The sequence below is a fragment of the Felis catus genome, chromosome C1 (assembly GCF_018350175.1).
Source record: "Felis catus isolate Fca126 chromosome C1, F.catus_Fca126_mat1.0, whole genome shotgun sequence".
In the NCBI taxonomy this organism is placed as follows: domain Eukaryota; kingdom Metazoa; phylum Chordata; class Mammalia; order Carnivora; family Felidae; genus Felis; species Felis catus.
In genome coordinates this window covers 1,150,312-1,175,875 of record NC_058375.1, presented here as the reverse complement: position 1 = coordinate 1,175,875, position 25,564 = coordinate 1,150,312, and the positions used below count along the sequence as shown (strand labels likewise).

The window sequence follows — 25,564 nt, the reverse complement described above, 5'->3', positions numbered from 1 at the left end:
CCTGCTGCTGTGCGCGTGGGGGGGGGGGCGCCCAGCCCTCACAGGGCCTGCACCCGGTTCTGCGGCCGTGGACCCACCACGGGGACTTCTGGACCGCGGGGTAGCTCACTGCTGGATGTGCAAGGAACTCCTCACGGTTCCCACGGCGGCTGTGCCACATTACTTTCCCACCAGCATCTGCCCTTCTCTGTTCCGGAAAACCTGCCCCAACCAGTGTGGGTGCCATGCACAATAGCGGACGGGGCCTGGGGGCCGATAGCGCCGTGGGGGCGAGCCGCACTCCCGCGGAGTGGAGGCAGGCCCGAGCTGTTCGCACAGCCGAGCGCTCCCTACCTGTGCGGCTGCGGCGTGGTCCCCACCGGCAGCTGCTGGCTTCCGGGCTGTCCGTGCACATTGGCTGCGTTTCCGTGCTGGCTCTCCCAGAGGGAGGCCTGCTGGTCGGTGCACCTGCCTGCCGCAGGGAGCAGGTGGCCGGCCTTATGTGTGTCTTCACCTGCTGGCGGCTCCCCTGCGTCTGCAGGAGCGCCGGGGGCCTTTGTGTCCCCACACCCCCCCTCACAGTCCAGGGATGTGGGGCCGTGACCCCGGGGGGCGCTGCACGCAGGACAGAAGAGGCATCTGGGCCTTTTCGAGCATGTGTGGGAGGAGGGTCTGGGCTGCCGGAGCCATCGCAGGAGCCAACGCCAGGCTACAGGCTCCACGTGAGGTTCAGATGTCCACAGACTTCAGAAACGGACGCGGGCAGGCAGCAAGAGCCACCGCTGACACCGTGAAATCCCGGGAACTTACAGCAGGGTCACGGAGGTCAAGCATGACACCTTGTGACCCCGGTGTTCGGGAGACAAGAGTGGGGCGCACACCCATGCCACCGTCGTGCCAGCCTGTGCGGTCACTGCCACCCCTGCAGGCCGTCCCGCAAGCCGGGGAGACCAGGGCTCCTGGACAGTCGCGGGGCCCGGGCAGGTGGCCCGTGGCCATTTCCTCATATGTGACCCGACCCCAGCCACCCCGACCTGGTCTGCGAGCCCGTGACCTCAAAGGAAGTGGTCACCTGCTCCAGCTCCGAGGTTTGGCGTGGTGCGGAGACCGCGAATGCCTCTTTGAGTGGCCGCCAGTGTGCCAGGCAGCAGATTCAGGGAGCACGGGGGAGGGGCCGGCACGGAAGCGGTAACCATGAAAGCGCAGCAACTTTTCCCTCCGAAAGAAAAGTCGCATCGGTCAAGCAGGGCGCTTCCTTAAATGAGAAGAGAGTCGAGCGCTTGTCTCACACAATTTATCCCCATCACTTGTGGGCACAAGCCACGAATCTCTCATCCCATTGGCCCCACTCTGTTCAGGGAGGCTCCAAACAGGCGGGTCCCATCCTGTGGAGCCCTGGGCGCCCAGAGGTGGGCCCAGCTGCTCAGTCCACAGCATCACCCTCGGGGTCCTAGGGGAGCCCCGCAGCCGCGGCTGACAGGCGTGCCTCACCGTCGTCCCGCGGGACCGTCTCCTAACACTGGACCCCGTTCCCTCGGTCTTTGTGGTGTGGACACAGGCCCCGCGCTTCCTCCCGGGATGGCTCCCACCGTGCAGCAGCCCCGGCCTGGGCGCCAGCCGGCTCCCTGGGCGGAGGGAGCCCCCGCCCCGGGTGGAATGCACTCGCCCCTCCTCGTGGGGGTCCAGCCTCCTCCAGGAGACAGTTGTAGGAGTGGTGACTCGTGCTTCGGGCGTGTGTCGGCGGAGAAAGGGCAGGGCTCTCACAGGTATGATTTATGACATTAATTAGAAAAGGTCCCACGCTGGCTGAGTTGCGTGGCACACCCGAGTGTGCTCGTCCCCGTGTGGTTCTGCACTGAAGCCGCGGAAGCCCAGCTGCCCCGGAGCTGCGGTCTGGGCTCAGGTTCTAGCAGGCGAGTTAAAGGTCGCCGGGGGACGGGGGCGCCTGTGCCCACGGGCCGCCCTCCTCCTCGGAGGCCCTGGGTGTGGAATGACCCGAGAGTCCGATGCTTCCCAGGCAAGGCTGCGCCGGTGCTTGGCTTGGTGGACGGGAGTGCGAGCGGGGACGAGAGGCGGCGGCTGTCGTGGCGGAAATGGCTGTGAGGTGGGCGGGCGCGGGCGACTGGCTCAGCAGCCATCGCGCCATTTGGAGGGCCCTTCGGCCTGTGTCGATTTGGGCCCTGATGCAGGCCCGAGGGAGCCAAGAAGCATTTACAAGAGTGTCCACCCGTGGGAGCTGTGGCCCCTGCCTCCAGGAGTCTCGGGTGCCCCCGTGGGCAGGGCGGGGCTACAGGGTTTGGGTCCGTGTGCGGGAGCGTCTGGAGCCCAGAGAGGGAGGTGCGGGCATGGGGCTGGTGCCTGGGTGGGCACGTGAGCACATGGCTGGGCTCCAGGGGCCCTGCTCCCATCCCCGCAGGGTGGGGTGACCCACATGCCTGCCCAGGGACAGGGACGAGCACTGCAGGGTGAGGGCAGGTAGCAGGCTTGCCCAGAGCACAAGGGGGCACAGAAACAGCAGCTCTCACGTCGGTGGGACGGAGGGAGCTGGAGCGACGAGGCCGAGGGAGGCCGCGAGGCCGCGGGGCCCCACAGGGAGGTGTCGCTCTGCAAGACGCAGCCCTCACCTGTGGCCACCGCCCCTGCCCCGGCCTCCTTGGGGCCTGACCACATCCTACTGTGTCACCTGCTGCCGCCGGGCCCCGGGCCCAAGCCCAGAGGTTTCCAGGCGGAAGGGCGCCCCTCTGTTGGGGGCGGTGGATCTGGTGTGGCTCCTGTGGGCTTTTCGTGTGGCCAGCCAGGGGTCTGTCGCCCAGCTGAAGCTGGTAACTCGTCAGGTTTGGGGATGGTGTCGTGAGGGAAAGGGTTTCCCAGCAAGCAGACGGTAACCGGGGGCTCCGGGGGCAGCCACCCTGCCCTCCCAGCGCTGCCCCGACCTCGACCCACGGACCACAGCTCAGCCCGGGACCGCTGCTCTGCTGGCTCCCGCCCAGATCACCTCACCCGTCACCGTGAGAGAGCGCCGCTGCCCGGCCACGCACGCACACACGCAGGCAGACACGCAACACGCTTGCCCGCAGGTACGCACAGAACACGTATGTAGGTGGAAGCGCCCGCGCCCCCGTCCCCACGCGGGTACCTGTGCGCTCGGCACCCGCTGATGGTCACTTAGGTGCTCACAGGTGTCTCCGGAGCCGCCCCTGCCGCTGCCGGTGGGCTTCCCGCCCCGAGTCCAGGACGAGAGAGCAGCACCCGCGGGCTTGGTCCGGCCCGTCGCCTGCACCCGGGGGCCACTTCCTGGGGGACGCGACCTCAGCCCCGCGTGCACCGAGCATCCCCGAGGTGCAGCCTTGGGAGACCGGGAAGGGCCGCAAGGCCGACTCTGCCGTCTGGGTCTCGGGCGGGAGGGATGGCCAGGCCTCGCGGCTGGGCTCGGCCTGCCCCTGCCCACCTGGAGCCCCGGCCCTCCTGTGGCCGCGGCGGTCGGGTCGCCGCCCCTGCCGGGTGCCCGGGGGGCTGCCCGCTGTCCAGAGCCCCGGCCCAGGGGTGAGCCGTGGTCGGACCTCCACCCCTCACGGTGACTTGACTCCAAAGCCCTGGTGCTCGGCGACTCTGTTCCCCAGGCCGCCCGCGAGAGGCTCCTTCCCAGGTTTGGGGCGTCCAAGCTGTGCCGGGCCGCAGCCCCCGGGGGCCGTTGCCACGGCTCCGTGGCCCCTCCCGGGGGCCTGAGAGAGGCCGGCGCCGGCCTCAGCTGCGCTGTGTCCCGCGGGGCCTGTGGGCAGCGCCGTCCACACGGGCACCGACCGCGGCCCAGCCCAGGTGGAGGGCAGGGCGGGGGAGCGGAGCCCGATCAGCTCCCACGGAAGGATGCGTGGAACCAAACGTGCCTTCGGCTGAGTTTTCTTCCAGAAGGAGTAATTCGTAGTCAAACAAAGTACCAGCAGGCCCTTGAAGTTTCCCACAGAAGTGACGTAGTTCTTATTCTTCTGCCCTTTTGTGCGTGTGGTTCGGAAAGCGAGGTTTATTGTGAGGGCGGCAGAGTGGGGTGTGCGCCGCGGGGACTCAGCGGGCCCCTCGATGGGCCTGCCCGTTGTCAGGGAGCCCTCCGGCCCGCACACATGCGGTGTCCTTACCGAGAGGGTTTCTGTGCCGAAAGGGCCCCCTTTCCGAGCCGGTGTTTCGTTGGCATCTTCTACACGTGTCCTTGCTCCCAAACGTCACGGCTTCTTACACTTCGGTCGCAGGGCAGCGTGGCCACACAGCAGCAGCTCGTGATTCCCCGCCCTCGAAGGGTCCCCGGGACCCCGGGGCCACCCCCTCCCCCTGCATCACACGTGCCCTCTGTGGGTTCTGAGTGCACACGGCTGTCTCTGCAGGGACAGTGGCACGGTGACGTCTTCAGCGGACTGGGCAGGATGACCCTCTGCTCCGGGGCCGTCTACCGCGGGATGTGGATCAATGGCCACCCGGCAGGTAAGTGCCCACACCCCCCCCCCCCTTCGGCGTTGCAAGGTCCTCTTGTGAGTTCTCCCTCAGGCGGCCCCAGGCACCGGCACAGGGGAGTTGGGTCAGGAGGTGTTTGGGGGTGATGGTGAAGTTCATCTAGAACCCCAGCCCCTTTAGAAGAAACACATTCCAGTCGGGTTTCGGAAGGGCTCGTGACCGTGACCGGCAGAGGCCCCAGTCCAACCTCGGACAGCCATGGCCCCTCTGTGAGCAGGAGGGTCCCAGCCTCAGAGGGTCCCCGCCCGCAGGGCCCTGGGCCCCTGTCCCCCTCCCTGAACTCTCTGCACTGTGACTGGAGCACAGAGGGCCTGCAGGGGCCCCTCCCTCTGTTGGCCGGGTCAGGTGACCTCCTGTTAGACTCCAGGACAGAAGTGCCACCCCGGGGCCAGGGGTCACGGGCTGCAGCTGCTCACTCAGAGCTGACCAGCCACGACCTCAGGTGGGTCCCCAGGGTCCCCTGCAGGGGAGAGGCCGTGGCAGGTGCCCGCCAGGCCGGGAAGGACTCCTCGGTGGGGGCTCAGGTCCTGTGAAGGGGAGTGGCAGCCTAGGTCAGGGGGAGTCTCCTGGAGGGACTCCCGGATCCTTCCCAGCCCCCCAGGGCTCGGGGTTCAGGGGGAAGCAGACGCTGAAAACACTGTCTCTGGCCGCTCAGACCCCAGAGGACGCCCGGCAGATCCAGGAGGTGGGGGCCAGCCTGTGGGTGGGTCGCCCTCCAGGCCAGCTCCCCGGCAGGTGGCCGTAGCACCTCGTCCACACACGTGGAGCCCCTGACTCAGACACAAGGCATGCAGGGCCTGAGTCCCAACCAAGCAGAGGATGTGCCGGAACCTTCCACGGTGTACAGACCCAAATGCTGATGAGCCACTTGCTTACGCCCTTCCCCGTTTGGCAGCCCTCTGCAGTCTCTTCAGTGGACTTGTGGGAATTGCTTAAAAATCACAGCTGACCCTCAGGGCGGGGTCACGGTCTCGTTCTAGTGACTGCCCAGGTCATTCGGTCAGGTGGCTCTTGCAGGGGATTGACCGTGGCGAGCGATAACCCTCTCCCCACAGAGCTCTGGGAATCGAGGCTGCTGGGCCTGCGTGGGGGGTGTGGGCTCCAGCAGGCGGCGTCCCCCGTCCCCCGCTCACCCGTGCTCCGCTCTGCTGTCTCCCAGCACAAGCCAGGAGGATCGTGATTCTGGGTCCGGAGGTGATGGACGTGGCCCAGGGGTCTTCCTTCGACTTGAACGTTCAGCTGCAGCAGGACAGCGGGGAAGTTGCCGAGAGTGAGTGTCTGCAGGGTGACGACTGCGTTTTCGGAAGGACAAACAGGTGTCGGGCTCTCAGGGTTAGGGACGAGATGCCACGAGTGGCTTCCGGTACCCGGACACCAGCAGATTCTTTGTTCGGAGGTCCTCGCCACGGGAGCCTCGGCAGACAGGCAGTAGGCACGCGAGGCCTCCAGGTGGCGGGCGTGTGCGCGTGTGCAGTGGTTGTGAGCGTGTGCGGTGATTGTGCGCGTGTGGGGTGGTTGCACGTGTGGGGTGGTTGTGAGCATGTGGGGTGGTTGTGCATGTGCGATGGTTGTACGCGTGTGCAATGGTTGTGCGTGTGCAATGGTTGTGAGCATGTGCAATGGTTGTGTGCGTGTGGTGGGGTGGTTGTGCGTGTGCAATGGTTGTGTGCGTGTGCAGTGATCGTGCGCGTGTCGGGTGGTTGTGCATGTGGGGTGGTTGTATGTGCAATGGTTGTGCGCGTGGGGGGTGGTTGTGCGTGTGCGATGGTTGTGCACGTGTGCAGTGGTTGTGCGTGTGTGGGGTGGTTGCACGTGTGGGGTGGTTGTGAGGATGTGGGGTGGTTGTGCGCGTGTGCAATGATTGTACGCGTGTGGGGTGGTTGTGCATGTGCGATGGTTGTGCGCGTGTGCAATGGTTGTGCGTGTGCGATGGTTGTGAGCGTGTGGTGATTGTGCGCGTGTGGGGTGGATGTGTGCGTGTGCGGTGGTTGTGAGCATGTGCAATGGTTGTGCGTGTGCAATGGTTGTGCGCGTGTGCAGTGATCGTGTGCGTGTGGGGTGGTTCTGTGCGTGCCCGTGGCCACCACTCGTCTTACAGGAGGAAGGGTGACTCTACGCACCGCTGGCGTCTGCGGGGGGCGAGTTCCCGTGTCCTCCGTGGGTGATCGGGGAGGGCAGGTCTCCTGTAGCATCTGGGCTGCTTTTTGAGGGACCCAGCGGGGCAGCAACGCACAGCGTGGACCAGCTGACCTCCCAAAGCCAGTCCCACCCGTGACCCGTGAGCAGAGGGCGCGGTGCGGAGAGGGCCCCCGCACGGTCACCGGTCCCTGTGCGTGGCCGGGCAGGACCACCGCTACTAAAATGCGTGCCTGGGATTCCTAACGTCCGTTAGTTCGTCCGACTTCTGCGAGCTTTGACAGGAAGCCCCCGTGTGCGGCGCGGATCAAAGACAGTCACAACTGGTTTATTTTATTTTATTTTGTTATGTTTATCTATTTCAAGAGAGAGCGCGTGCGCTTGCGCACCAGCAGGGGACGGGCAGAGAGAGAAGAAGGGGGGGCCCCAAGCAGGCTCCACGCTGTCAGCGCAGAGCCCAACGTGGGGGGTCGAACCCACGAACCGTGAGATCATGACCTAAGCTGAAACCAAGGGTCCGACCCTTAACGGACCGAGCCTCCCAGACGCCCCCACAGCTGGTTTGTTTTCACGGCTTTATCGTGGTGCCGTTTTTATAGCGTGAAATCTTTGTGCTGTAAGCGATTCGATGATCTTTAGCAAATTCCCGGAATCGGGCAAGCAGCGCCACGCCGTCTGTTTCGGACCGTGCCTCGCACCTCCTGCCTGCGGCCCCCTGCCCACCCCACCCCTCTCCTCACACCTGCTCCGCTTTTCTGACCGGCGCACTCTGCTGGGGTGCACCCACGTGGCAGTGCTCGGCGCGAGTGTTTGGGTGGCCCGTGTGCTCTGTCACTCGGTTATCCGCTCACGAGTGGGGTCGCCGCGTCACGTGGCAGATTTATGTGTAAATTTTTAAAGAAACCGTCAGGCCGAATCCCAAAGTGGCCGCACCGTTTACGACGCGGTCGGCGGGGCCCGGGCTGGATTTCCCACACCCTGCGCGTGCACAGCCGGCCCGAGGGGGCGTCCGGGGGCACCCCGTCTTGGTGCCCCTCTCGGTTCTGACCCACAGTTCACGGCTGACGAGGTGTTGCAGCTTTCCGTGTGTTTATTGGCCACATGTGTATCTTCTCCAGAGAAATGTTAATCCAAACATGCTGCCTGTTTTTTAAAATTAGGCTGTTCCTCTTCTGGGTTTGAGTTATTGGAGTTCCCGACGTATTCTGAATACGAGTCTTTTTATAGATGCATCTTTGCAAATAGTTTCAGTCTGTGGCTTATCATTTTCTTAATGCTATCTTCTGAAGTACAAAGGGCTTTAATTCTGATGAAGTCCAATGAGTAAATTTTTTCCTTTGTGGATCATAATATTGGTAACCTGTGTGGGAATTCCTAGCCTGACCCAAGCACACAAAGATATTCTCCTGTTTTCTGGGAAAAGTTTTGCTCTTGGGTTTCTGCCATCCGTCTTCGGCTACTTTTTGTGGATGAGATCAAGTTCTAAATTCATCTCTTTTCGTGTGGCTGTCCAGCTGTCACAGCACCACGTGCTGAAAAGACCGTCCCCTCCCCACTGGATTGCCTTGGCACCTGGGTCACGAACTGCTTGACTGTAAGAATGACGGTTTAGGGGCGCCTGGGTGGCTCAGTCGGTGAAGCGTCCGACTTCAGCTCAGGTCACGATCTCGCGGTCCGCGAGTTCGAGCCCCGCGTCGGGCTCTGGGCTGACGGCTCAGAGCCTGGAGCCTGTTTCCGATTCTGTGTCTCCCTCTCTCTCTGCCCCTCCCCCGTTCATGCTCTGTCTCTCTCTGTCCCAAAAATAAATAAACGTTAAAAAAAATTTTTTTGTTAAACAGAGAGGGTGGGGCGCCCGGGTGGCTTAGTCGGTTAAGCATCCAACTTCAGCTCAGGTTATGATCTCACGGTCTGTGAGTTCGAACCCTGCGTTGGGCTCTGTGCTGACAGCTCAGAGCCTGGAGCCTGCTTCCGATTCTGTGTCTCCCTCTCTCTCTGCCCCTCCCCCGTTCATGCTCTGTCTCTCTCTGTCTCAAAAATAAATAAACGTTAAAAAAAAATTAAAAAAAAAAAAGAATGACGGTTTATGTCCAGACTCTCTATTTCGTTCCATTGGCTCCTGCGTCTGTCCCTGTGCCACCACACCGTCCTGATTATTGTAGCCCCATAGTGAGTTTGGAAATTGGAGATTCCTCCAATTTGGTTTTTCTTTTTCAAAATTGTTTTGGTTATCCTGGGAACTTTGTATTTTACATAAATTTTTTAGGATCAGCTTTGTCAATTTCTGCCAAAAAAAGAAAAAAAAAAAAAAAACCCTCCTGGGATGTTGTTAGGGACTCTGGCCGGGAGGCACCACCGCTGACAGCACTCCAGGTCACCAGCGGGAAACATCTCCCCGTTTATTGATGCCTCTGCTTTCTCTCACCAGAGCTTTGTAATTTTTAGTGTCCAACTCTTGTACTTCTTTTGTTAAATTTATTAATAAATGCTAACTTATTGCTGGTTACTTAATTTATAATTATAATTTGTTTACTAATACGCTTGTAATATTTGTTCTTTTTATGCTATTGTAAATGGAATTTTTTTTAATTTTATTTGAGAGAGAAAGAGAGAGAAGGCACACGAGCAGGGGAGGGTCAGAGGGAGAGGCAGAGAGAGAGCCCCAGGCAGGCTCCATACTCAGTGCAGAGCTAACTTGGGGCTAGATCCCACGACCCTGGGATCATGACCTGAGCTGAAATCAAGAGTCAGCCGCCCAACCCACTGAGCCACCCAGGCGCCCCTGGAATTGTTTTCTTATCTTCATTTCAGAAATTGCTAGACTACAATTGATTTTTTTTTTTTAATGTTTGTTTATTTTGAGAGAGAGAATGCATGAGCAGGGGAGGGGCAGACAGAGAGAGGGGGACAGAGGATCCAAAGCTGGCTGTGTGCTGACAGTGAGAGCCCAATGCCAGGCTTGAACTCGGGAACCTCGAGATCATGACCTGAGCCGAAATCCGGAGTCAGATACTTAACTGACTGAGCCACCCAGATGCCCCTAGACTACAATTCATATTTAAATATTGATCTGATATCCTTTGACCTTGCTGGACTCACTTGTTAGTTCTGCTATTTTTTCTGAGGATTTCTTAGGATTTTCTATGTAGAGGATCACGTCATCTACAAAAACATCCGATTTTACTTCTTTCTTTCCAGTCTGGATGTGTTTTCTTTCTTTCGGCTGCAACATTTTACGTCCCCACCGGCAATGACTGAGGCCTCTAGGCGCTCGACCCCCTGACCAGCGTTTCTCATCATGTGTCATTTGGGTCATGGCCATCCTACTGGGTGTGAAGCAGTGTCTCCTTGTGGTTCTGATTTGCATTATCCCTAGCAAGGAGGAATGTGAGCATCTTTTCATGTATTTATTGACCATTCGTACATCTGCTTTGGAGAAATACCTATTCATTGCCCACTTAAAAAATCGGGTAACTTGTCCTTTTACTGTGAGTTATTAAGACTTCTTTATGGGGGCGACTGGGTGGCTCAGTCAGTTAAGTATCCGACTATTGATTTGAGCCTCAGCTCATGATATCACAGGTCCGTGGGATCAGGCCCCATGTTGGGCTCTCTGCTGTCAGCACAGAACCGCTTCAGATCCTCTGTCCCTCTCTCTCTGCCCCTCCCCCACTCACACACTCTCAAAAATAAACAAAACTGTTTTTAAATTTATTTATTTATTTTGAGAGAGACAGAACAGGAAGGGGCAGAGAGAGAGTGGGAGGGAGAATCCCAAGCAGGCTCCACACTGTCAGCACAGAGCCTGATGAGGGACTCAGACTCTCAAACCATGAGATCGTGACCTGAGCTGAAACCAAGAATCAGATGCTTAACTGACTGAGCCACTCAGGAGCCCCAATAAAACATTTTTTTTAAGAGTTCTTTATGCTGGAGCTAAGTCCCCTTATTAAATATCTGATGTGCAAATGTTTTTTCCCATTTTATGGATTGTCTTGCAGTCTCTTGATGGTGTCCCTTGAACACAAAAGTGTTACATTTTGGTAAAGTCCAACTCATACTTTTTTCTTTTGCTGGTTATGCTGTTGGTTCCATATCTAAGAAGACTGCTTAACTCAGAGCCATGAAAATTTTCTCCCGTATTTTCTTCTAAGAATTTTATATTTTTAGCTCTTGCATTTAGAATGATAATCCATTTAGGGGCGCCTGAGTGGCTCAGTCGGTTGAGCGTCCGACTTCAGCTCAGGTCACGATCTCACAGTTTGTGGGTTCGAGCCCCGCGTCGGGCTCTGTGCTGACAGCTCAGAGCCTGGAGCCTGCTTCAGATTCTGTGTCTCCCTCTCTCTCTGCCCCTAACCCACTCACATTCCGTCTCTGTCTCTCTCAAAAATAAATAAACATTAGGACGATAATCCATTTAGAGTTAATCTTTTTGTGTGGTGTGAGGCAGGGGTCCAACTACATTCTTTTGTGTGTGGACGTCTAGTTGTCCCATCACTATTCGTTGAAAGACTGCTCTTTCCTGGCCTTGAATGATCTAGACAGTCCATTTACTAAAATTTTGTTTAGAGTTTTTGCATATCTTTTCATGAAGGATCGTGGTCTTGAATTTTTTTTTATTTTCCTTGTTAAGGTTTGTTTTTAAGTAATCTCTACACTCAACATGAGACTTGAACTTACACCCCTGAGATCAAGAGTTACATGCTCCCCTGACTGAGCCCACGAGGTGCCCTGAATTTTTTTTTCTTTTAATATCTTTGTCTGGTTTTCATATCAGGGTAATGCTGACCTTGTAGAATGAGTCTGGGAAAATTACTTCCTCTTCAATTTTCTGGAAGAGTCTTGTTGAATAATTTCATTTCTTAAATGTTTGGTAGAATTCAATATGAAGGCCATTGAGGTCTGGAGTTTCTTTGTGGGAAGACTTTTAATTACTAATTCAATGTCTTTAATAGATATATGGTTATTGGGGTTATCTGTTTCTTCTTTTTATTTTTTTAAGTGTATTTTGAGAGAGCACATGACAGTGGGGGAGGGGCAGAGAGAGATGGGGAGAGAGAATCCCAAGCAGGCTCCACACCGTCAACCCAGAGCCCCAACTGGGGCTTGATCCCGTGAACCATGAGATCATGACCTAACCTGAAATCAAGAATCAGACGCCCAACCGACTGAGCCACCCAGGCGCCCCGAAGTTCCATGTTTCTTCTTTAACAAACTTGGGTGTTTTGCGTCTTTGAAGGAATATTTGTTCATCTAAGGTGTCAGATTTATTGTCATAAGCTTGTTCCTAATATTTCCTCATTCTCCACTTAATGCCTTGATATCACCTCTTTTGTTCCTACTGTGGATTATTGGTGTCTTCTTCCTGCCTGACTAGTTGGCTACAGATTATCAGCGTCATTGATAAACCGTCAACTTCTGATTTCATTGATTTCTCTACTGTTGTCTGTTTTCTGTTTCATTAATTCCTATTATGATCTTAGTATTTCCTTTCTTCTGCTTACTTTGGGTTTAATTCGCTCTCTTTTTTCTAGTTTTTAAGATGGAAACCAAGGTCATTTATTTCAAACCTTTCTGTGCTAATATGAGAGTTTGCTATACCTTTCCCCCTTAGTACTGCTTTAGCTGCATCCCAAGAATTTTGACATGTTGTGTATTCATTTTCATTCAGTTCAGAATGCTTCCTTATTTCTTTTGGTTTTCCCTTTGCCACGTGAGTTATTTAGAAGTGTGTTGTTTCATTTCCAAATATTTGGAGATTTTTCAGATCTTTCTGTAATTGACTTCTGACTTAATTCCATGTGGTTAGAGTCACACTTTGTATATCTTGAATCCCTTTAAATGTATCCAGACTTTTTTCACAGAACTTGTTCTGTTTTGGTAAATGTTGCGTGCACACTTTGAGAAGAGCATGATTTCTGCTCTTGTTGGGTAGAAGAAATATCAATCTGTAAATAAATATCTATAAATATCTTCTATAAATATCAATCTAGTGGATTTTACTGTTACTGCCCTTCAGATTTACCGTATCTTTGCTGATTTTCTGTCCACTTGTTCTGTCAATTACTGACTGTGGTATATTGAAATCTGTGATTATAATTGGCAATTGTCTATTTCTGATTTCGTTCCTATCATTTTTTTGCTACATGTATTTTGGAGCTCTGTTATTAGGTGCATAAACATTTAGGATTTTTATGGCATTTAATTACTTGACCCCTTATCATTGCAAAATTACCTTTTTCTTTTTTTAATGTTTATTGATTTTTGAGAGAGACAGAGACAGAGACAGAGCACGAGTGGGGGAGGGGCAGAGAGAGGAAGAAACAGAATCCGAAGCAGGCTCCAGGCCCTGAGCTGTCAGCACAGGGCCCGACACGGGGCTCAAACCCACTAATAGTGAGATCATGACCTGAGCCGAAGTCGGACACTTAACTGACTGAGCCACCCAGGCGCCCCCAAAATTACCTGTTTCATCTCTAGCATAGTCATTGCTCTGGCATCTACTTCCTATGAAGTAGGAATATGACTATGAATATAGTGACCCCAGCTTTCTCTTAACTAATATCAGCATGGAGTATCTTTATCCAGCCTTTTACTTTTCACCTACTTAAGTCTTTAAAGTGTGCTTTCTGTAGGCAACATATATCTGGGTCTTGCTTTTTAGTTCGTTCTAACCACATCTATCTTCTAATTGAAATTTTTACTCCATTCACATTTAATATATTTATTTATATACCAGTTTCAAACTTACCATTTTACTGTTTTCTATTTGCCCTGGCTGGTTTTTTCCCTCTTTACACTCTATTCCTACCTTTTGTGGGTTGAGTATTGCTTCTGAGTCCATCCTATCTCCTCTGTTGGCTTATCAATTCTTACTCCTTGTTTTCTTGTTCTAGGGGTTGCTTTAAGGACCACAATTTACATCTTTAACTTATCACAGCCTGCTTTGGAGTGATACCATACTACTTCACATATAACATAAGAACTCTGCAATAGGATATACTTCTTTTTCTGCAATCCCAATGTTTATGCTATTTTTTTATATGTTTTACATTCATATGTTTAATACACTTCGTAATACATTGTTATTACTTTTGTTTAAGCAGTCATTTATCGGGGCACCTGGGTGGCTCAGTCAGTTGAGCGACCGACTTCGGCTCAGGTCATGATCTCGCAGTCCGTGAGTTGGAGCCCCACGTCGGGCTCTGTGCTGACAGCTCGGAGCCTGGAGCCTGTTTCAGATTCTGTGTCTCCCTCTCTCTGACCCTCCCCCATTCATGCTCTGTCTCTCTCTGTCTCAAAAATAAATAAACGTTAAAAAAAATTTTTTTTTAATTAAAAAAAACAATAAACAGTCGTTTATCTTTCAAAGAATACGTAACAAATAAAAAAGGAAATCTCATCAATTTGCCCCTGTAGTTACCCTTTCTGGTCCTCCCCATTCCTTCTTATAGATACAGATTTCCACCTGGTACCGTTTTCTTCTGCCTGAAGGACTTAGCCTTTAACATTCGTTGTCCCATGTGCTTTCTGGCAATTAATTCTTTCCACTTTCACATGTCTGGAAACATCTTGCTTTTGCTTTCATTTCTCATAGGTATTTTCACCAGGTATAGAATTCTGGTCTACCCTCCAGCAGGACAGTGGTGCTATTCCATTGACTTCTTGTCTATGCTGTTTCCAAAGAGAAACAGACATAGCTGTCATCTGTATCTGTGTTTTCTCTGTACAAACTTGCTTTTTCCCTGGCTGCTTTTAGATTTTCTGTCTTTTTTTAAAATTTAATTTATTTTTAAAAATTTACATCCAAATTGGTTAGCGTATAGTGCGACAATAATTTCAGGAGTAGATTCCTTAGTGCCCCTGACCCATTTAGCCCATCACCCCTCTCACAACCCCTCCAGCAACCCTCTGTTTATTCTCCATATTGAAGAGTCTCTTATATTTTGTCCCCCTCCCTGTTTTTATATTCTTTTTGCTTCCCTTCCCTTATGTTCATCTGTGTCTTAAAGTACTCATAAGAGTGAAGTCATATGATATTTGTCTTTCTCTAATTTCGCTTAGCATAATACCCTCTAGTTGCATCCAAGTTGTTGCAAATGACAAGATTTCATTCTTTGTCATCGCTGAGTAATACTCCATTGTATGTATATACCACATCTTCTTGATCCATTCATCCGTCGATGGACATTTGGGCTCTTTCCATACTTTGGCTATTGTCGATAGGGCTGCTATAAACATTGGGGTGCCTGTGTCCCTTCGAAACGGCACACCTGTATCCCTTGGATAAATGCCTAGTAGTGCAATTGCTGGGTCATAGGGCGGTTCTATTTTTAATTATTTGAGGAACCTCCGTACTGTTTTCCAGAGTGGCTGCACCAGTTCGCATTCCCACGAACAGTGCAAGAGGGTTCCCGTTTCTCCACATCCTCGCCAACATCTGTTGTTGCCTGAGTTGTTAATGTTAGCCATTCTGACAGGTGTGAGGTAGTGTAAGATTTTCTCTTTATCACTGGTTTGAGCAGTTTTATTTTTTATTTTTGTTAACATTTTTTAATGTTTATTTTTGAGAGAGAGACAGAGAGACAGAGAAACAGAGTTGCAAGCAGGGGGAGGGGCAGAGAGAGAGGGAGACACAGAATCCGAAGCAGGCTCCAGGCTCTGAGCCGTTGGCACAGAGCCCGACGCAGGGCTCGAACTCACGAACTGCAGGATCGTGACCTGAGCCAAAGTCGGACGCTTAACCAAGTGAGCCACCCAGGCGCCCTGAGCAGTTTTATTTTTGAAGTGACATGGTGTAATTTTCTTCATGTTTCTTGTGCTTGGGTCTATTGATTTTCTTGCGTCTGTGGGTTTATAGTTTTCATCAAATTTTGGGATTTTTCAGCCTTTATTTCCTCAAATAATTTTCCATCACTGCTTTTTCTTCCCCTCTTTTAGAGGCTCCATTACCCATATAATATTAGGCCATTTCAAGTCGCCTCACTGTTCATAGATTCTTTTTCCCCTTCCCTCTTTCTCCCCTCTTTTTCTTTACCTTCCTTTTTTATTTATTTTTTCTTTTTTCCTTTTTCCTCTTGGTATTTCATTTTGGGTCGTTTCTGTAGCTATGTTTTCAAGTTCATGAATCTTTTTTTTTTTTTTTTTTGCAATGTCTAATCGGCCATTGATCACATACAGTGTATTTTTTATCTAATAGTTTTTATTTCTAGGAGTTCAACTTTGTTCTTTTTATATCTTCAGTGTCTCTACTTATCTTTTGAATGCACGGAGTCCAGTTATAGTAATGACTTTGAAAAAGTGTCCTTTCCTGCTAATTCTAACATCTGGGTCAGTTCTGGGTTGGTTTCATTTGACGGTGTTCCCTCCTCATTATGGACCATACTTTTCGCCATTCTTCGCCTGGTCATCTTTGACTGGGCGCCAGACGTTGAAAACGTACCATTTGGAGGCTGGATATTTCTGTGTTCCCATAAGTACTCTTGGCCTTTTTCCTGGGGTACAGTTGGCTTCCTTGGAGATCGTTCGATCCTTTCAGGTTTTGCCTTTATGAAGTGTTAGGTGTGGTGGAGAGCTCCAGCTGAGACCCGTCATCCCCACTGCGGAAGCAAGACCTTCTGAGAACCCTGCCCAGTGTGCCATGACGTCCGGGTCTCCCAGCCTGGCCAATGGGAATGAGCACCGCTCCTGTCCCATGTGAGCCCAGAGCCTCCCGCCCTGTCTTTTCCTGGGTCTTTTCCTGGCCTGGGGACATTTCCTTGCACTTGGTGCACCAACCTGTGCTCTGCTGTGCACCCAGAGGCCCCACACGCTTCTCTGTTCCTCTGCCTTCTGGACTCCAGGACTCCTGCTATGTGCCTGTCCTCCCCCCCTCCCCCTTCAGCCCTGTGTCCTCACTGAGGGGGTTCCTGGGGTTGCCAGTCCCTCTCCCTGTACCCGGTCCACCTTCTCTCAAGGCAGTGACCTGGGCAGTTATGGGCTCCACACCCTTTGTTTCCCGTCTCAGGGACCACTGTCCTTGGATCTTGAAAACCATCATGTTATCATTATATTTTGTCTGCGTTTTTGGTTGCTTCAGGTAGGAGCGTATATTGGTCCCGGGTGCCCCATCATGTGACAAGAGCGGAGGCCGATGAGACCATACTGGGATGTGATCCTCGACTCCGCCCTCCACTCCCCTCCTTCCAAGTCAAAGTACTTGCAGTATCTGTCCTGCTCTGTCCCCTCTTCCACGGGGGCTGAATGACGGGCGTCACGGACGCCGCTCAGAGTCCACGCGACCAGGCCCTGTGCCGAGTGCCCCGGGAGTGTAGACCAGGGGGGTGGAGCCATCCCCCAGGTCGAGGTGGGGGCTGGGCCACAAGCAGCGATGTCTCCCTGGAGGTGGAACCGCGGTGAAGACAAGCCTCCGGTGTGACTGCTCTCGGCCAGGGCAACCCCCCGCCCCTGAGCAGGTGAAACCCTGAGGCTGGCCATCAAGGAGAGCCCCCCAGCCAGAGGCACAGCCAGGTGCCCTGAGGCCCGGGATCCCCAGTGAGGGGTGGCGGTGCCGGGCAGCGTGGACGGCTCAGCTGAGGGCCAGGGGGGCAGAGGAGCCGGGACGGTGGGCAGGGAGCGCGAGCTGGATACGGCCGTGGCCTCTGCCAGCCCTGCCCGCGTGGGGGGTCTGCTACAACGGTCCTCATGGTGCCCGGCCCAGGACCAGGGAGGGAGAGACCCGGGTTCTTCTGTCCCTCCCTGGCTCAGCCTGCTTCTCTGTCCTTCCCAAGGCGAGGATGGCCGGGTTTTGAAGATCTCGGCTGGCGTCAGGTACGTGCAGCTTCCAGCCTACTCAGAGGTCAGCTTTTTCAAAGTGGACAAGGACAACCCGGAGACACCCTTCCAGACCCCGTTGTGAGTATGGGCGACCCCGGACGCCCGTGTGGGGTGGGAGACAAGGAGGAATGGCCCAGAACTACTCGACCCGGGCCCGTCCGCACGTGGCTCCCACACCAAGGACTCTGAGGGCACTGGGGACACAGTAGTGACCACCAGACACGACACGCTCTGTCTAGTGGAGCAGGAGCGAAGGCAGAGGGCCAGGGGAAGGTGGGCTGGGGCTGCGGCGTGGTTCCAGTGGTCCCGGACAGACCGTCCCCCCCCCCCCCACCGTTCCCTGCTTCCCACCACGTTAGTCTCCGAGTGGTCGCCTCGTCCCCTCCTCCCTGGAAGGACCCTTAAGCCACCGTGTCCCCCACAGCCAGGTGTCCCTCTCAGCTTGGCGTCCGGCAAAGCCCAGTCGCACCTGTCCCCTTTGCAGTGGCTTTGAGTGCATCGCCTATCCTCTGTGGAGCCCCAAGTCCGGGGCCTTGGAGCCCAGAGCTGCCCTGGAAAGTGCCAGAGGAGATCCACTGCTCCCCGGGGGAGACCGGGAGCCAGCAGCGGCATCAGACACATCTCGAGGCCAGAGGGACATCCCCGGTGGCCCTCCCGGTGAGTGGAGCTGACCAGCTGGTTGGCGGTAGCTTACGTGAGTGCTTCGGGGTGTGTGGGCTGATGGCGGGCGCCTCAGAACCTGGGCAGGGGGAAAATAAAGTTGACCCTTGAGAACTCAGGCACAGTGGCCCTGGAGGGGACAGAACGTCCCAGGAAGGCAGTGCCCAGACCCGAGCAGGCCGGTCGCCATTGCTGTGGGTTACAAGGCAGGCTGGGAGCTACCGCCCTGGGCACCAGACCCCTCGGGTGCACGTTCTTACTGTGTGAGCCCAGAGCCCGTGGTGGGGCTGGGGCACGGCAGCCCGGGGACCGCCATGGCGGCCGTCCTGCCCTCGCCACATGCACATCTGGTCACTGCCGGCTGTCTTGTTCATTCACAAGAGCCTGGCGGTGCAGTGTGGCCCCTGGGCTGAGGGCCTCGGGCCTGTTTCTGCATCTGTCAGACCTTGGCGGTTTGCCTCGGCCACTGTCGCCAGGAGGTCTGTGGCTGGACGGGAGCGCGCCCTCGTGACAGCCCCCACCCGCCCGGGACAGGCGTCTGTAGACCTAACGGTCGCCAGCGTTTGCCTGGTTTTCCGGCTGGTTCCGCCTCTGCCCGGAGCACACAGCAACTCCACATGCACCTGGCCCCACGGCTCCTGGTGCCTGACAGCTGCTGCCGTGGATGCCTGGCCCGGCTTCTCCATGGAGTCCTCTGAACCACTGCCGGAAGCAGAGCACTGGAGCTCCGGAGGTAAATCAGAGTTTAATCTCTGCAGCTCACCGTGTCCGGGGACCCCGGGTCCCACACAAGCTGATGCAGCCCCACCGCTTACGTCCTAATGGGGGGAGCATGTGCGTTACCGGAGGCGTCCCAGCGAGTGTGACTGTGGGTCCCGCCTGGTCCCCTCGCCACGGGAAGCAGCTGCATCAGGTCCTGTGGACCAGGGCACGGTCATCAGCGGGACTCCGGGGTCCCCACCGGGCAAGTTCACGCACATGTTAGCCGCGGGGACCTTCACGTTCTCCTTAGCCCTTGAAGAGGGGCCGGTCCCCCATCAGGACCCCAGCCCTGGATGCCGCAGGGGGTGCTCCCAGGTCACAGCAGAACGGGGGGACTAGTGTTCTGCACCAGGGCCCGGGCCGGGCCCTCTGTGTGGGGGCGCCTCACACCCCAGCGGCCGGCGGGGGCCCCGAGGCTCGTGGGGGGAGGCCCGGGGGGGCTGGCCACAACCCCTCGTCTGCTTCCCACTCGGTTTATAGAAGCAACTTTACGCCAAAGGGCAGAGTAGGTCTCATGTTTCTGCGTAAAAACACCCTCTGGGCGCCACACCTTCCACCGGCAGGGATTTCAGAGCCTGTGATGAGGTCTCCGTGGAAACCTGGCCCGGAAAGGGGGGCCCACGTCCGCGGCCGGGTGTTTGGTGTGGGTGGCCCGGGCCCAGCCCGCTGTGCGGGTTTGGGGTGCTCGCCGCTCGGGAGCGGGCCTCACCCTGTGCTCACGGGGCTGGTGTCCGGCTGCCGACATGCTCAGAGACGTTTCCGGCTTTGCTAGGACACGGGCGTGGAGCCGTAGAGAATCACCTTTGGGGAGACCAAGGGGAACACGCCTTGGGTCCTATGAGAACCGCTCGAGCTCTGCACCTGGACCCGAGGCCCCGGGTCCTTTGCCAGGTGCCCTGGGGGCTGACCCGGGAGGTGGCTGCTTCTCTGCCGCTTTTTGGCCGAGCCTCTCCACACCTGTCTCCTCTTCTGTAAAGCGATGGTGAGCGGCATCTGCTCCCAGGACCGCCAACCCCTTCGTGACCCCCTCCCGTCCCTTCACAGGGTGGGGCGCCAGGGACACACACACCTGGGTCAGGAGGGGTCGCCCGAGCCTCTCTGCAGGACACTGCCACTGCGTCCTGCCCGCTCAGCTGCCCCGGAGCACCCCTCGCCCCACGGGGGCCCAAGCCCTCGGACGAGCCGGCCCGGGGTGGCCCTGGGTCATGGACACACTGGCCGGCCGTCTGCAAACAGGAAATGAAGTCAGTGCAAATTTGCTGCCGCAGGTAGGATAGGAGTCGGCCGTGAGCGAGAAAATCCCAGATAATCACAGCTTGACCAGGGGAGCTCGCTCTGTGGGGTCCGGGAGGCGGCAGCTGCGGGGCGGCCGGGCGGTACCCGAGACCCGCGTGGGAGTGGGGAAAACCGGAAACGGCCAGGACACGGAGCTGCTTGGGCGGGAAAGAAGGAAGTCTTTGTTGTTGTTTTAACCAAAGCGGCTCATTCTGTGACTCTCTGGGGACAGACAGCCTCAACTTATTCTGAGCGTTATTCGAAAGAAAGCAAAATTGTGCCGTCGTGTGGCAGCCCCCTCGCATACAGGGAACACGGAGCGAACCTCCGTGTTCTCAGAGCAGCCCCGCCTCCGGGTCCCTGCTCCTGAGCTCACTCTCGAGCCCCCTTCCGACAGCACAGCGGCGGCTTCAACTCCATTGAGGTTCGCTTCTCGTGTGGATGTTCAGAGGCTGGGGTGCCGTCCCCCATGGTCACCGGGGCCCCTGTTTCTGTTTCCTATGCCGCTGCTCCGTCGCCCTTCCTGCGTCATCGCGTGGCCCTAGAAGGCTGCACAGGCGCCCGTCGTCATGCCCCCTGTTCCCGGCAGCTGGGAGGGGGAAGCATGAGGAGCCAGGGCCCTCCCTTTTAAGCCGCGTCCCTTCTAAGAACGTGCCGTTGCTTCCACGTCGTCGGCCAGAACTTGGTGACGTGACCGCGCCAGGCCTCGAGGAGACGAGGGACGCAGTGTGCCGGCCAAGACCAGGCTCTGTGGCCGGAGAACCGGGGGAGGGTGGCCGTTTCCGTCGACCGGCACCTTTGCCTGACAGTCGGGACGCCGCGTGAGCAAACCCACCGGCAGCCAAGGCCTCCGCCGCCTCCGGGGGCTGACGGGGAAGCGGGAGGCGGGTGCCCTCCCTCTGCAGCCCTTTGCAGGAAGGGTGTCCTACGCGCGCCGCGCCCCCGTAGCCCTCGCCCTCACGCCCCGGCCCCGCCACGGGACTGTGAGGCAGTGACGAACGGGCTTCGTAAAACCGGGGCTGGAGGCGAAGACGCTCCTTCCGCGAGACCGGCAGGGAGTGGCGGAGACGGGGCCCCACGGCGGCGGGCGCTGACGAGGGCGCCGGGGCGCGGCGGCCCCGTGGCGGGCTCAGCTGGCACCTTCCAGCGCGGCCTCGCGCACGCCCCCCGGGACCGGCTTCTCGGCTTCCTCCTCACCCCTGCCACGGGCGGTTCAGGACAGAAAGCCTCCAAACGCCTGCTTTCTCGTCGCACGAATAAGTAAAACGAGCAGAGAAAGTACTTCCCGGAGGCCCCGTGTCGCCACGCGGGGCTCAGGACCCTCTTCTCCCTTTGATGCGACTACGTCAGCCGCCTCATGGTTTTTAACTTCCGAGCACTTTGCTTTCCGTTGAGAAGAAAAGACGATTTCATAGGCGTGGACCGGCGCCAGGCTTCCCGCAGCCTTTGGTGACGTTGCAGCCCCCACGCGGTAGCAACAAAGCTGATAATGATGTTCGGTTCACAGAGATTTTTATATTTAGACGCTTAACCTTCTGTAGTTCCCGCCCTCGGCCTTAAGCGGGATGCCCTTTTGTGCTGATCGCGTCAGGGGGGCGTCCGCTCGCCCCCTGGCAGTGTGAGCCCTCGGAGTCCTGCCGCAGGTGCCGAGAGTGGCTGCAGGGACACTGGCAGGCGGGCCACTCGGCCCAGACAATCCCCGTAAATTGGATTTGGGAACCCGATAAAGCCCTAGGAGGGCGAGAACCTCACGTTGCATGCGCGCGCGCGCGTGCGTGTGTGTGTGTGAAATGCACAAAACCCTCCCAGGAAATGTTTCCAACTGATCTGAGTGGTCCCTCTTTTCCATTTGTTGAACACATGGTTCCGAGCATTCATCAGATGCGGTCTGCGAAGAATCATCCCTAATTGTAAGATGATTTTAAAAATCAAGGTGCCCTTTGCTGCTAATGCAGTCTTGCCGATAAGCGGCGCAATGTATAGCAGAGAACTTCTGGGAATTTCATTGCCTTGGGGGGGGAGGGGGGAGGTAACGCATTTTAATATTAATTGTCTATGGTTAATTATGGCAGCGTAGCTACCATGAAAGATCCTTGCTTTTAAAGGGAAATCTGTGCCGTGAATTTCCTGTGGAGGAATCCTGGGGTGGGGGGGGGGGGGGCTCGTCCCAGACAAGTACAGGAAAATCCTATGGTGCCTCCAGGCAATGCCGTGAGCAGGGGATACACTTGCTCGTCAGGGGCTGCGTCCGTCTGAAACCAAGCAACCCCGGGGGTGGGGGGGCCACGCGATCTGAGACCACAGCCCGCGGAGTGAGCCCCTCCCACAGCCTTGGCCACCCTCCCCAGCACCTCTCCACCTGCCGCTCATGGGTCCTGGCGCTGCGTGGGCACAGCCACAGGGCAGGAGCCCCAGGAGCACCTCCGGGACCCCTAACAGCAGATCTCCGGGGGGCCCCGGAGAGAAAGGAGGGAGGGAGGCTGGCCTGGGCTTGCGTCAGGTGCCGAGATCTCGCGTGGTGGCCAGCTTGCGCCCGCATGGATGTCCCTGGGGGGGGGGGGCGGCTGCGAACACGGCTCTAGAAGGCACTGGATGTGCCTTCGGCAACCCAGAACCAGCTTGGATTTCTCTTTGCCCCTGACCGCGGCCTCGGAGGTCTGTCCCCCCGAAGGGGTCTCCATGCTGACACTGGCAGTGAGGATGCCCTACCCCAGGGCAGGGTGGGCCGGGGTGGGCGCCCTTCCCTGTGGCCTAGGGACAGGCCCCAGACCGCTTAGGGCCACCAGGCCGGCCAGGGACGGAAGACTTCGTCTGTGTCTTCGTCTGCCTCAGGCTTAGCCTCTGACAGTTGAGCCACAGAGGGGAGGGGACGTGTCCCACCTCGCCAGCTGCCCCTGTGCAGCCTGCGCTGGGGCCCCTGCTGGGACGTGCTGGCAGGGGTTCCCAGTCTCCTGTGGTCAGAGCCCTGCTTGCCAGAAGCCTGGCCCCGGGGGCCCTCCTGGGGCGGTTTATGCCACTGTATCTGCCCCCCCTCCACGTCACAGAGCCTGTGGCCTTCTGGTCACCACAATGCTGCCTACGGGCCTCTGTCCCCTGGGAGTGGGTGTCAGGCCCCTGCATGAGCTGGTGGGGCTGGGGGTTTCTCCTGGGACAGGGTGCAGCCCCTGGGATCCAGGACCTACTTCAGGCAGGGGATTCAAGGAGGGCAGGAGGCCAGGCCGGCACCCTGCTCTCTGACCTGTCCAGGGTCCCCTGGCCAAGTTTCTGGGGAGGGGTCTGCTGGAGTCTCTGCTCCTGGGCGGTGGTGGGCGTGGGGCAGGCCTGGCCCAGGCCCCATGGCAGGGCAGTGTGGGGACAGGGAGCACCACCCCGAGGAGCTGCCCATGGCCAGCCAGACATGTAGGTGTGGGAATTGGCCGAGGGTCAGCCTGGGACTGAGGGCCCGTGGGCCAGGCGTGTGCTGAGCGTGGGCCTGCGTGTGTAAGCACCCTTGTGTGGCACCGTGTGCATCTGTGTGCACATCTCCCGTGTGGGGGGTGTGTGTAAGCGTGTGCCCGCACCCCTGGTCACGGCCGGCTCCTTAGTGCCCAGCCCCTCACAGCACGCTCCGCTGGTGGGCCGCAGGCCCCTCGAGGCCTTTCTGGAAGCCTCAGGACCAGCTTCCTTCTCCTAGTAAAGGCTGCTGCCCACGGCGCATCTCCCCCGACGGCAGCTCCTAGAGACACAACAAACCTCCTTTCATCCCTCCCAGAAAGAACACGGGGCCATGAGTTCTGTCTTGCTGGGATCGGCACAACCCCGGCCCGAGGCCAACTCCAGCCCTCGTGGGAGGCGAGCTTTGGGGTCCAGAGACCCCAGAGACCCCGGACTGGCCGGGAGCCCCAAGCCACTGTCCCGGCCTGTCCTGCCGCTGTCCGCACCTGCAGGCGGCCCCCTCCGTTGGAGAGCTGTCACGCTCCAGGCCCGTTCGTGGGCCCCGAGGCCTCTGCCCAGGTCTGTCCCGAGAGCCCCCAGGACTGCCGCGTGTGTCGCCCAAGAAGACAGCCCCGGGCACAGCCTCCCGGCTGATACCTGCGCAGGAGCCAAGCTGGAGGTCAGCCGCGGTGTCCAGACCCCACGTCCCCAGGGCCGCTCCTCTGCTGCTTTCCCACTGGATGAGCAGGGGACCCCTCGGGGGAGCCCTGTGTGGTGTCAGGCTGCCTGCCTAGCCCCGTAGGGCTGGTGTCCCCGTTGGTCACCTCGGGGGCAGCCTGGCCTCGCTCTGCCCAGCCAGGCACAAACAGCCTGGCTGCCGGAGGCTCCCGGAGTCAAGGATGGGGAGACATCAGAGACAGGCTCAGGAAGAACCCCAAATCAGTGCCTCCCCCCCTTCCTGCGGGTTTGACCACAGAGTCCCGGCCCCTTTCGAGTCCTTTTTGCGATTCCAGCACAACCGAGCCCAGGAGCCGAGGCTGGAGGTAACGCATGCCCTCGGGGTCGCAGGAAGTGTCTTGGCATTTCTGGAAGGAGGAGGCTTTAACCACTTTGCGGAGCGCACACACAGCCCCCTTCGGAAGGACACACGTGTAGGAGAGGGACGGGGCAATGAGTCTGAGCATCCAGAAAGGACATGGGCCAACGGGGACCGTGGCTTTGTGTCAAATCCATTTTCTACGCTTCAGTAAAGGGAGGGAAGGCGGGCACCAGGTTCCTCGTCAGGAACGGTGCTGTGGCCCCAGACACCGGCCCTGCCGAGCTCAGCCCGAGGGACCGGGGTCCTGGTCCACCGCAGCCACCACAGGGCACGGGGCTTCTAAACACCTGCCCGGCCAGGCCCGGCCATGAGCTGCCTGCAGGCCTGGCTCTCACACGGGCCCCTTGGGAAACTCATGGATTCGAAAACCTCTGGATAGAAACCTGAACCAAACCCTGCCCGCAGACGGGGGGCCTCCATCCTGCAGCCCAGATGGGGCCTGAGACACCCCACACGGGGACCCCTGTTTCTGGGCTGGTCCCCAGGGCGCCTCCATGCTGGGTGCAGACCGTGCGGACACATCCGGTCGAGGTGGAGCAGAAGCACCTGGAAGGTCCTGCCCCGTGGTCACGTCGGGCCAGCCCTCGCCTCGGGCCCGGGCGCCCACTGGACAAACCGAGTGGTGGGCGGGGGGGTGGTGGGCGTCGCGGCCTCGAGGGAGCCCTCGTCTGGAGACCGGGCCGTCCAAGAAGGGGCCCAAGGGTGCCCCCGCCAGCCCTGCCCAGCACTCACGCTGCCTCCTCGCCCTCTGGGCCTTGGAGACCCCGGCCCCGCCAGTCCTCGCCGAACAGGCCGCTCTGCCTTTGGAAGGTAGCAGCTCCTTGGCCGGTTGAGCCTCTGCCCTAAATACTAACGCGGTGTGTCTGGTCACCTCCACGTGAGACGGCTCTCGGCCCCTCAGGGCCGATAACATTTTATTTTTTTCTT

At 57.3% G+C, this 25,564-nt stretch overlaps 1 protein-coding gene across 7 annotated transcripts in view; it reads left to right on the top strand.

Annotated features, from left to right (window-relative positions):
• Positions 1 to 25,564, top strand: part of MORN1 (MORN repeat containing 1) — a 52,068-nt gene that overhangs the window by 9,428 nt on the left and 17,076 nt on the right. For 6 of the 7 annotated variants that reach the window (XM_023257970.2, XM_023257969.2, XM_006934228.5 and 3 more), the window contains 4 exons: positions 4,353 to 4,449; positions 5,639 to 5,749; positions 17,382 to 17,505; positions 17,912 to 18,084. In XM_023257970.2, the coding sequence (XP_023113738.2) occupies positions 4,353 to 4,449; positions 5,639 to 5,749; positions 17,382 to 17,505; positions 17,912 to 18,084 (505 nt within the window). Of the gene's footprint in view, positions 1 to 4,352; positions 4,450 to 5,638; positions 5,750 to 17,381; positions 17,506 to 17,911; positions 18,085 to 18,621; positions 18,821 to 25,564 lie in introns of all 7 variants that reach the window. The other variant, XM_023257971.2, reaches the window with a different exon arrangement.